Source organism: Callorhinchus milii, unplaced genomic scaffold, assembly GCF_018977255.1.
Source record: "Callorhinchus milii isolate IMCB2004 unplaced genomic scaffold, IMCB_Cmil_1.0 Scaffold2, whole genome shotgun sequence".
Lineage (NCBI taxonomy): Eukaryota > Metazoa > Chordata > Chondrichthyes > Chimaeriformes > Callorhinchidae > Callorhinchus > Callorhinchus milii.
Window position 1 is genome coordinate 85,386,639 of NW_024704743.1, and position 12,448 is coordinate 85,399,086.

General features: G+C 47.6%; 1 protein-coding gene across 2 annotated transcripts in view; it reads left to right on the top strand.

Annotated features, from left to right (window-relative positions):
- The first annotated feature begins 2,496 nt into the window (after nucleotides 1–2,496).
- sept7a (septin 7a) overlaps nucleotides 2,497–12,448 on the top strand; it is an 86,367-nt gene continuing 76,415 nt past the window's right edge. For both annotated transcript variants that reach the window (XM_042332494.1, XM_042332495.1), the window contains exons 1-2: nucleotides 2,497–2,601; nucleotides 8,857–8,858. In XM_042332494.1, coding sequence (XP_042188428.1) covers nucleotides 2,571–2,601; nucleotides 8,857–8,858 — 33 coding nt within the window. In that variant the 5' untranslated portion in view covers nucleotides 2,497–2,570. The remainder of the gene's footprint in view (nucleotides 2,602–8,856; nucleotides 8,859–12,448) is intronic.

Genomic DNA, 12,448 nt, shown 5'->3' on the forward strand with positions numbered 1-12,448 from the left:
TTCTCTTCAACCGTGCCTTCACCTCCCCTCTCGACTCTCTACCCCCTCCTTGCTCCCTCCCTTCCCTCCCCTCACCGACCATTTCCCCCCTGCTCGGGTCCCGACCCAACTGTCCAGCGTCTTGGGACGTCCTCCCAACGTGAAAGGCGCTCTATAAATGCAATCTTGTTGTTGTTGTTGATGTTATGAATGCGTGTATGAGGGTCTTGGTGGCCTGCGGTGTGAGACAATGACAGAGTTGGGTGATGTTGCGAAAGTGGGTGAAGCCAGAGCCGGTCATGGCACGGATATGGGGTAGAAAGGATAGTTGAGGTTTAAACAAGATGCCAAGGACTGGCTTAGTAAGGTGGAATGTGCATCCTTGGATGGTGATGCTGACAGTACCTGAGGTGTGGAGATGCTGCCGAGAGCCAATCAGGAGGGCCTCGGTCTTGTTGACGTTCGCTCTCATCCAGGACTTGATGTCAGACAGACAATCTGGCAGACAAAGAAAGTTAACCAACAACTTCTATGCTTATACTGCCTTTTCCGTACAGTAACATCTTAAAGCACTTCAGAGACTAAATGGAAACTTCAGGGGTTATTTTGGTCGGTCGGGTGTCTGACACTTACGGAAACCCATCACTATGTTTAAGGGTGTTCAAGCCAGACTTAAAGTTCCACTTATGTATTTTCACCTACACACTAAAAATTTGCACATGTCTAGAATGGAATGGGAACACTTTTCCTGCAGGGAAACAACCTGCTTACCTAATCCCAGAGAGTGCTAAGGAAGGGTTGACAAGAGCCATTGGTTGGGGACACCAGACTGTGCATTGGGGTCCTGCTGGAGCTTAACCAGCTAAAACCACATAACTTCCCATCAGGAAAAATGTCTGATGTCCTGCTGCTCACCCAGCTGTGACCACTCTACCTGTGAGGGCTTTAGCTTGCAGGGTTAACAGGAGTTGAATGGGAAGAATGCCTGCCTCCAGTAACTAGTTGGCCCTTCCAAGTCCTGCTGATGGTTCTGTCATCAATGCTCTGGAGTAATGCAGACTCGCCTGGCTTGGAACTGAACCACTAAGGCGAACAGAGGTTTGATTCGATTCCAACATTCTGTTGCTAAGCACGTTACCTTGGAACCAGATCAGCTCCAAAGAGATCCGCATTTACCTTCACTCTCCCCAGGAGGATGGAAATCTAAGCAAGGTGTGAAGTAGGAGAGAGTTGGCCATATGTGCAGTTGAAAATGTTTTTTAGAAGACCGTTGAATACAGAGAGGGAGTCAATACTTTCTGGAATTAGGTAAGCAGGATACACCCCTCTGGAGAGAATACGCATTCCCTTCCAACAATCTCTCTCTGGGATTTCAATGTGCAGGTGGGATGCACGGAAATCTGTTTGGTTTGGATACTCTTAAGTGATGGGTTTCCGCATATCTCAGACACCCAACTGACAAAAAAAAGAGGGAGTCAACGAGAGAGTCAGAGGGAAACAAATAAAGTCAGGAAGCTGGAATGTTAATAATACTTGCATTTTATATAGAGCCTTATCATGTCTTCGAGATGTCTCAAAGTGCTTTACAGAATATACTGTAAATTGACTGTAGATTTTGTGGGCGAAATGTGGCAGCGAATTGTGCACAGCAGTGTCCATCAGTCATGGATTAAGCGACAATTTTTTTTCCAGGGATTATTAACAATCCGCCAATGGACTCACCCTTACTAATGTTAGAGAATTAAAGAGAAACAATCAGAGAAAGGAAGAGCAAAGAGGGAGGAATGCCATAGAGTGGTATTTAATTGTGTCAGCCCCCTAGGCCTGGTTTAGACCCCCAAAACCACTTTACACGAACTGCGCGGTAAACGTCCCACAAACAGCAATGCAGTGAATAACCAATTTTATTTGGGAGATTGCCAGCCAGGACACTGGGAGAAACTCCCCTCTCTTCTCAAACAGAGCGATGCCATGTTTAACGTCCGGCTGAAAAGGCAGACAGGCCAAGGTTTAACGTCTCATCCAAAGGCCGGCACCTTTAACAGTGCCGCCACACCCCCCACCCCGGCATTGCACTGGAGCCTTCAGCTTAGATAATGGGAAGTTCCAAACTACAGCAGGAGCTGGGAACAGGGAGAGAGAAGTGCACCACCAGTAACCTGAAGAGACCAATGATGCCTGATGTCTGCACACCCCTCCCTCCCTCCCTGTCTGGAGATGGAGAGGCACTGTCTGGGGATGGAGAGGCACCAATTGTTTGCAGCACAATAGTAGCCTCGCGACCAGGAGGTGGCGCGCAGGCGTATTCCCCCTCCCAGTGCTCGCGGCCTCCCAGGGCGCTCCCGGGCGTTCGAACGGCGCGAGGAGAGCTGCACGCCGGGATATGCAGTCCTCCGTGGCCACGGCGGGTGGGTCACGAGCGCCCATTCTGACTACAAGCCCCAGAGGGGCCCCGTGTGACGGGCACGGCGGTGTGAGGCGGGGCGCGGGGGGGGGGCGGGGCGGTGAACCCTCGCGATGTTTGGGTTTCGGCGCTGGGGCTGCTGTCGGCTTGTGATGTAGGAGCGGCGGCACAGCACAGCGCAGAGAGGATGTCGGGCGGTGACAGGACTTCAGCCATGGGTGAGTGTCCGCTGCCGGAGCGGCTCAGGCCGCCGTGAGTAACGTGCGTCCGCGGAGAGGAAAAACCCGAGGAGGAGGAGAAGGAGGAGAAAGAGAAGTAGCGACGGACGGAAGGGAAGCGTTGGGCAGGAGAGCGGCGGTTGGTGCCGGGCGGCGGCTCGGAGCGGGAGCGCGGGCCTTTGGCCGAGACGGCAGCCCCCGGGGGGCGGCGGCGGGGATGACTGGTGGGGGCGGCGGGTGTCCAGAGAGGAGGGCGCTCGGGGCGGGTCGATGGTTATTTTTATTTTGGGAGCCGAGTCCGCCCTCTCCTTCCCCGCGCTTCACCGTTAAGATGTCCCCCCCCCCCCTCCTCCCCCCGGTGCCGGGAACAAACCGCCGCCACTACCACACCCAGTCTGGGGGGGGGGGGGCGGAGGGGAGGGGCGCCGGTACAGCGGGGAGGGGAGGGGCGGGGAGGGGAGCGGGGGCGCCGGAGCCATTTTATGTATTAGTGATCGCGGCCCTCACCGCGCGGGAGCCCCGACCCCCGGGCTCACAACGTGTCAGCGGCGGCGGATCCACTCTCTCCCACACACACCACACACACCACACAGCGTCCAAACCGTTCAGCGGCGCAGTCTGATCAACAATCCCCCCCACACCCCCCCATCCTCTCCCCCACACCCCCCATCCTCTCCCCACACCCCCATCCTCTCCCCCCACACCCCCATCCTCTCCCCCCTCACACCCCCATCCTCTCCCCCCCACACCCCCATCCTCTCCCCCCCCTCACACCCCCCATCCTCTCCCCCCCACACCCCCATCCTCTCCCCCCCCACCCCCCATCCTCTCCCCCCCACCCCCATCCTCTCCCCCCCCCACACCCCCCATCCTCTCCCCCCCACACCCCCCATCCTCTCCCCCCCCACACCCCCCATCCTCTCCCCCCCCCACACCCCCCATCCTCTCCCCCCCCTCACACCCCCCATCCTCTCCCCCCCCCACCCCCCCCCCCACACCCCCCATCCTCTCTCCCCCCCCTCACACCCCCCATCCTCTCCCCCCCACACCCCCATCCTCTCCCCCCCCACACCCCCATCCTCTCCCCCCCCCACACCCCCATCCTCTCCCCCCCCACACCCCCCCCTCTCCCCACACCCCCATCTCCTCTCCCCCCCTCACCCCCATCTCCTCTCCCCCCCTCACCCCCATCTCTCTCCCCCCCTCACCCCCCATCTCCTCCCCCCCCTCACCCCCATCTCCTCCCCCCCCTCACCCCCCATCTCCTCCCCCCCTCACCCCCCATCTCCTCCCCCCCCCCTCACCCCCATCTCCTCCCCCCCCTCACCCCCCATCTCCTCCCCCCCCCTCACCCCCCATCTCCTCCCCCTCACCCCCCATTCTCCTCCCCCCCCCTCACACCCCATCTCCTCCCCCCCCCCTCATCTCACCCCCATCTCCTCACACCCCCATCTCCTCCCCCCCCCTCACCCCCCATCTCCTCTCCCCCCCACCCCCCACTCCTCTCCCCCCCACCCTCCCCCATCCTCTCCCCCCCCACCCCCCATCTCCCCCCCCACCCCCATCCTCCCCCCCCCACCCCCCATCCTCTCCCCCACACCCCCCATCCTCTCCCCACACACCCCCATCCTCTCTCCCCCCCACCCCCATCCTCTCCTCTTCTCCCCCCCCATCCTCCGCCCCCCCACTCTCCTCCTCTCCCCCCAATCCCTCTCCCCCCCCATCTCTCTCCCCCCCCCCCATCCTCTCTCCCCCCCCATCCTCCCCATCCTCCCCCCTCCTCCCCCGCCCCCATCCTCCCCCCCATCTCTCTCCCCCCCCCCATCCTCTCTCCCCCGCCCCCCCATCCTCTCTCCCCCCCCCATCCTCTCTCCCGCTTTTACAACTTTTACAGAGATGTAAAAACCACAATTAATAAATGAAGCAAATCACATGATTTCCCTTCAGTTTACCCACTTAGAAAAACAACCAACGTCCCTTCAAGTCTTATTTTCTTTTGTGGCCTAGGAGGGTTACAGCTTTTTTTGCACAAAGATCTTAGTGCTTATGGTGATCACCAGTAAAGCAGTCAGTAAAGAAAAATCTTGAATTGGCAATTTTTTTTATGATTAGTAATTTGGTTGAGTCTACTAATTCTTCTGATTTTAAAATAACTGGATTTTCATAATCTGTTTTATAGTTCATCATCAAAGTACCCGGATGTACTTATCATTTGCTTCCAACACTTCTGCATTGTTGAAAAATAATTACCCTTGGTGTTCACTAATTTGTTTTGATATTACTCACATGATGAAGGCATGGGGTTCACTTCCACATGTATGTGGTTGACCTCTAATTTTATCTGTCAATAGCCTTGATTCCATGATCAATGTGGTTCTGACTGATTACATGTCAGTCTTTGATGAATTCTAACTTTCTACAGTTAAGTATCGATGAGACTGAGGCTTTCCTGCTTGGCTCCTGTCAGTCCGCTCCTCACCTCAGGTGCTGACAACAGTGGCCTGCATAGATGCTCACTCGAACTCAATGAGCTGGTGTGTAACCTCAGTGTTTTGTTCATCTATCTACTGTCCTTCACATCCTACACCCTTGTTCTTACGCACTTAGCTTTCCCTTCTTCAGCATTGCCTGTCACCCACAACTTTCACTCCGTTAGGTGACAAAACCTATCACCCTCATACTCTTGGTTCCACTTGCTCTCCATCCCCCAGAGGATCAAATTAAAAATTGTCGTGCTCACTTTCAAATGCCTTCAAGTCCTCACTACATTCTACTTCTGCGACCTCCTGTAATACATCTGCCTGGCTACTCTGCTCAGAAACTCGCCTGCTTCATTTCATACTTCCCTCCTCCACACCCCCACCCCCTTTGCTCTTCCATAAGGAGAGCCTTGGTTCTTGCCAGCCAGTGCCTCATCCAAAACTCTCTGGAATTAGGTAAGCAGGATGCATCCCTCCAGGGAAAGAGTGTGCATTCCATTCCAAAGTGCGCAAATTTCTACGTGCAGATGGGATGCATGGAACTCTGGTTTGGATACTCTTTTAAGTATAGTGATGGGATTTCTGTATGTATCAAACACTCTGCTGACCAAAGGAAATTAGTCGATAAGCTTTTTAGCAGTCTGCACCCACTCTCTGGAACTCCATTCCTCAGTCTCGTACACTGCAATTTTTCCAAACGGGGAAGAAATAATTGGTCAGTGGAAGTCGACAGGATAGTTGTAACTACATCTTAGAATTCAAAAGATTTGTCAGATTTACATATGCATCTTTATAATTCAGGATGCAACCCCATTTTGGGCAGTTGCTATGTATTGTGCAGAATGCCTGTTAAATTGATGCTGCTTGCAATGAATGCTCGATTTTGCCAGGCAGATTAGTACGGGCCCAGAGGGAGTATTGACGACTGAACTGCTTCCAATAACATTGCTTGTTCATTGTGCTGTTAAACAGGAAGTTTCCAATGCTTGCCTTTTATTAACCGACTCCAAAGCCATGTGAAATATAGGAAGTATTATGTCTAATTCTTATACTTGGTTGACCACAGTTACGTGAGCTTCCTCATTTAATCTTGCGTGCCCTTCTCACCGACAAGCAAAGAGTAGGTGGTCTATTTCCGAGCTTCTAGTCTTTTGGTGTTACAGATGTTACAGACTGCCTTCGGGTGATTCTTGTTTTGAGGAAACACAGCCAGTAGTGGTACGCGTTATGTCGAGAGGAATAATAATAATAATAATTATTATGTCAAAAGGAATGTGACGTTGGTGCATATTCCTTATAGTAAAACTTTCATCCTACTCTCAAACTTTTCAGTCCTGGTATTTATCGTGAAAATCTAATCATTTACATTAGAATCTTATACCAACAACTTGCATGTATATAGCGCCCTTACGTAGGTAACCTCTTGGATAGCTTAACAGTGCCATGGCTTGACACAGAGCAGGAAAGAGTGAGTTGACCAAAGACACAGTTGAAGAAAAAAGTTTTCAGGTGTGATTTGAAGACAGGCAAAGAGAGGGCAAGACTGAGGGATTAAGTTCCAGAGTAGCTTGGTGGCTGTTAGAAAGGTCACCGTTGGTGGAGCAGAGGGGATGAGGGCTATGCAGAAGTCACAAGAAAACTGAACAAAGGCAGAAGAATAGGATGTGAGCAGATCGGAGAGGTGTTAAGGCATGGAGTTATTTAACCATATTAGAATACCTATCAACTATAGCCCAACTAAAGTCTTCTTGTATGAGTCCCAAGAATTTCCCTATGTTCTTAAATTCTATCTACATATCAAACCAAGAATTCTATTTGACTTTCTTCATCTGATAAACATGTGACAACCATTTTTGTTATCGGAACTCATGCCAACTCAGTTCACGTTGAGACTACAGAAGGTCATTTCCCTTGAATCCCTTAGTGTGGGGGTGGGGGGGGGGAAGGGAGCAAAGGAAGATGCTTCAATTTGCCAGTTTGGTAGAATTTATATGAAACTATTTCACCTGAACAGGTCCTTATCCACTGAATAATTTGTAAACCTGCTTGTGTCTGTGCATGGACCAGGTGGCTCAAAAACATCCACTAGTCATTGATCTGAGTTTGTTTCTAAAAATGTCCCGATTTTGATTTGTAGGAATGCAATTTTTATAGTAAGGGTAACAATTCAGGTTGTGCATTGAAGTACTAAACTGCAAATTAAATGTAAAACCCATGCGTAAGCTAATTGACTTAACCTTCAGACAGAAATGTCTTAATACTTTGATGACATTGGAGGAGATTGAGTCTGTACAGTATGTTAGCTAGCCTCTGAGCAAGCTTTCTTTGTGGGAAAAAAAAGTCTTGTTCACCCAGAGCGTATATGTAGGAATGTTGGCATGATGGTGCAGCACATGAAGTAAGGGTAATGACATTCTTGACTAAAACATTTACTCATTGTTAGTACCTTCAACTGATAATTGCATGTGAATATGGGGTACTGCAGTTTAAATCTTGCATTATTTCAGGAAAGAGCTTTGAGAATGTTTTTAAGTTACCAAAATATAAAAATGATCAGCAGTAGTTGAGATTGATTCTAAATTAGCAAATGGTACACGTTTGACAAAACTGTAAACAGTACTCTGGATTTTTCAGGGGCATAAGCTTCCTGAAAGGTCCAAGCTATATTTGGCAGCTTTTACTGAAGTTAAATATTTGATTTAATATGTAATTAAGTGAAATAATGAGCAAAATAATAATATGCTGCATTTTAATTATCAGCAACTATATTTTTATTGGGAATAACATCATTTGAAACACTGAGACAAGTCATACATTGACTTGTGCAACGAGCAATTTTGACAAGTCTCTGGATGTGTCTTAACATGACTTGGAGTTTTGCCCTAATGCCATTCTTGGTTTTAGCTTTTGTATATTATTTTATATCATTTTAAAATAATAATAATTTATCACTCAGACCACGACTAATTTGTGGGACATTGCTGTGCGCAATTGGCTGCTGTGTTTTGCTCACAAAATACAGTCAGTTCACTTTACAGTATATTCTGTGAAGTGCTTTGAAACATCTCAACATAATGAGGAGCTTTTTCAAATACAAGTATTATTATTGTGATGATGATGGGATTGTGGAAAAAGGAGGCTCCTACCAGGTAATCTACATTGGAGTGGAGTTCCCGTGGATTGGCCTCTTGACTGTGTGTGTTACAAGTCCGGCAAATTAGACCTCAATCAACAACATCTCTTTAATTTTACTTTCTAATTTTAAGTTGAGGAAAGCCAAGTTATCAACCTTAGAGAGAAACTAACCAGTGTGAGTACATCTGGTGCATTTCAGCAAATGGTATTCTTTGGTCCTTAAGAGAATCTTTCACGCAGATATCCCAAGAAATAAGTAACAAGTAGTTTGAATGTGAACTATTTGACCTTTGACATGTTGCAAAGTATTGACTGTTTACCTTAAGAAGTGTATGCATGCTTTGCATTTCTAAAGACTAGTACATGTGTCCTCTATGGAATTATCTTGCAATCTGCAAATTGTTTTCTAACCAATTGCATTGTACTTTGGATTCCTGCAGATACCAGTCGGCAGTCAAACATGGAGGGTTTCCTTCTAATTGTTGTATCTTCACATTTAATACACGGTGTAGTACAGCTGGACTACTTTAGAATGTGCTTCACTAGACTATGGGTGAGGTATACTTCTGGTGTTGACTGTCCGGCTTCCTGTGCAATGCAGCGCAGGCCTTTCAGCTTCACCCTGGTCACTGTTTGTGAGCTGTGCATATGCACAGAAACCTGGCTAGATAGTGCTGGAAATCAGCAGTAACATCAGTGATGACCTGATAGCCTGATGACCAGAGGCCCGGTCTTGCAGCCATTTTTATAATGTATCCCTTTATAACGTCTTGTCTGATTTTTTTTAAGACTAGAACTATCATGTTAAAGAGGCGTGACTGTGTACAAACAGTCAAATCTGGAAATTCTTTGCAAAGTAAATTGAATATTTGTGTTTTTGCTTTTTAATTTTTTTCTGGGCACATGCTGCTGATCTAGAGCAGGTTATGATAATCAACAACAACAATTTACATTTATATAACCCCCCCTCATGCAGGGTAGCGTCTCTGATCGCTTGACAGTCACGGAGCCAGGGTGAGGTGACTGTAGGCACGGTCAAATAGGAAGGTCTTCAGGCGCAACCTGAAGATGGGGAATGAAGGAGCAAGGCAGAGGGATAGAGGAAGAGTGTTCAAGAATTTAATCACTATATCTTTACAAAGATGATCTGGGAACTTTAGCTAAAAAGAAGGCAGGGGAGGTTGCTGAGGTCCAGTGGAAGACAGGTTACATAGCTACATGGTATTTGCATCACAAAGCTTCTGCCCTGCTATCATTGCAATTGCTTGACGTCGCTTCATTTTTTTTTGGTCAACCAGGTGTCTGACACATGTGAAAATACACATGGAAATTCCAGAGATAGATCGTTAGAATGGAATGGGCACTATTTCCCTGGAGGGCTACATCCTGCTTATCTAATTCTGGAAAGTATTAGGCGCAGGTTTGCAAACGCCGAAGGCTTGGGGATCCCAGAGTGTGCATTCGGGTACTGTTGGAGTCTAAAATTAGCTAAAACCACATAACTTGCCATTGACAGCACTAGCTGGCAACCTTTATCGCTGCTTGTCCAGCTCGGACCACCCCACCCATTAGGGCTCTGGCTTGCTGGGTTAACAGGAGCTGAATGGGAGGTTCACTGCCTCCTGTTACTGGTTTGCCTTTCTAAATCCTGCCAATGAGCCAGGCTGGCTGTGCTGTCATCAAGGTTGCCCCGGAGTACAGCTGACTGCCTGGCTCAGGAACCGGACTACCGAGCCCCCCACAGAAGGCTGGCTCGATTCGGACATTCTGTTGCCAAACATGTCACTTTGGTATTAAAACTCTGATTTAGATTAATTATGAGCAAGTAGAAAAGTGCACAGTCATTTTTATTTGCATTTCATAATTACTCTTAGGTCAGATATTGCACAGACCAGCTGCAGAGTAAACCATCCTCTATTCTACCCTAACAATTTGACTTGGCACCAATCTCTGAAGAGCATCCCTACTGATTCAATGTTACTTTATTCAGTTTTGCACCCAGATGTCCTCAAGCCTTTGAGGTTGTCAATTTAGTGCAAAATTTGAATCTGTTGTGTAGAGTCAATATCAGCTAAGAGTTGGGGGAGCATATCCAAAGTATTTTAATGTAGGACCCTTGCAATTAGTAAAAAGCAGACGTGTATCACATCAATCTGGGCTGGATTAATATTAGGATGCCAAATTAATCCCTCTGTATGTTTTCACCCACTCATTGCATCATACCACTTGTCTGCAGTTTAATTTCCGAGTGCAACTATTTTGTGAAGTTTGTGATACAAATTCTGTAGAATTCTGTCAGGTTCGATCCACAACTTTCCTTTCTCCCCCACATACATTCCCTGACCTGGACTGCTCTTTTCCACCACCGCCACATTAATCGCCTCCATCCGTACCCTCATCCACGCCTTTGTCACTTTCCGGCTGGACTTTTCAAATGCCCTCCTCGCTGGTCTCCCCAATTAATTCAGAACTCTGCTGCCTGGATACTAACCTGGTAAAACTCCGTACACCCCATCAGTGGTCTGTTTTTAAGGGTAAAGCTATGAACAGCATTGACGAATGCTGTGAATTCTAATTTGGTGGGGAGGAGAAAGTAGAGCTCTGTTTGCCAGCCTCGGACTTCTGCTGAGAATTTTAGAAGAGTTGTCACTATTCCAACATTACAAACTTGAGTGATGCAGTGGATCTGGCCTCTTTTTAAACTTCGGTTTGAAAGATTAGGAATTTGGCTTTACTCCTGTGTGAGCTTGAAGTGTGAGACTACTACCTTGTGGTCAGCTTGTGCTAAATTCCTAAACTAATTCTTATTTGTCTGGCTTTAATAAAACATTATTATACTTGCATTTAAATTGAAGCAGTTTGAGTTGAGATTAAAGGAAGTTAATATTTTAAGTGATTCATAATGTGGTTTGGTAAGAAGTATAAACTTGATTAGATGCGATCCAGTACCAAATTCTACAAGATTTGGCATTGTGTTGATGGTGACACCATGACTTGCCTCTGGCTCACTGAGTGGGAAGAAATACCATCAAATCTATATCCAATTTCCATTCTTTGTTCTTAAATTTTCAATTTTGTATTTATAATAGATTTAAGATTCATCATATGTTAAATGTTCTCATTTGTAACTTTATTAGTTCTCGTCTTTATTTTTACATTGAGGAATTTATGCTTCAAAAGGCCACTACAGTGATAGATGGCTCTCCCAACTAGTGAGCTGGAATTTATCCAATGTTAACCAGCATTCAAATTCTGTTAGCCTTTTTGGATGACTTTTCTAATGATTCAGCAAAGTTCAGGTTGGAGCTTTGGCTCTTAACTGTTTTTGAATGCCAGGTTCGCAAGATTAAAAAATATTGCAGTACACCGACAGTTTATTTGATTTAGCCAATCCAACGTAGTTTCCATGATGAGTGATTGAAGTAATTGTAATGAGCTTTGTGGCCCAGTCATCCCCGTCACAAGCTGAAACAGGAAATGCATCAATTTGGAAATGTAGAAGTGGCACGTAGTTTGAAAGAGGATAGGCTAACCATTGAAATACATGCTAACAACCATAGATATGATGATAAATGAGATTTTTGTTACATTTATTCCTCACACTCGTGTTCAAATCCTTTCACTTTCTGGTACCTCCCTACCTCTCCAACCTTCTCACTCCCAGTCTACCACCCTGTGCCTCCGCTCGACTGGCACCGACCTCCTGCACCTCTCGCACCCTCCGCTCCACCATCAGAGGTCGGGCTTTCAACCACTACGCCCCAAAACTCTGGAACAATCCCTCAATTCCTCCGCTTTGCCCCCTCTCCCCTTTTTCAAGTCCTTACTGAACAAACCTTCCTTTTCGACTGTGCTTACGGTAACCTCCGCCCCCCCCCCCCCCCCACGGCTTAGAATCAGGCTCTGCCATTATTAGGTGCTCTGAGATGCTACCCTGTGTGGAGGACGCTACATAAGTGCAAGTTTTTATTATTTGTAATGACCGTTTTAAATAGTAATAAGGGGTAAGGGTGATCTTAAAGAAGTCTTGGGGTGAATTTTGAAAATGGGGATGGTAGTCAAGGAGGAGAGAGATTCTCAGACCAGCTGAAGCTCATCCACCGAATGAGGAGTGGATCAAGTGGAGAAATGTCAGAATCTCTGTGGCTGTCTCTAGTCTGGTTCCTGAGCCAGGTGTGTCCTCAGTAGTCCAGGGCACTGCTGACAGCACAACCTAACCTAACATCACTGAG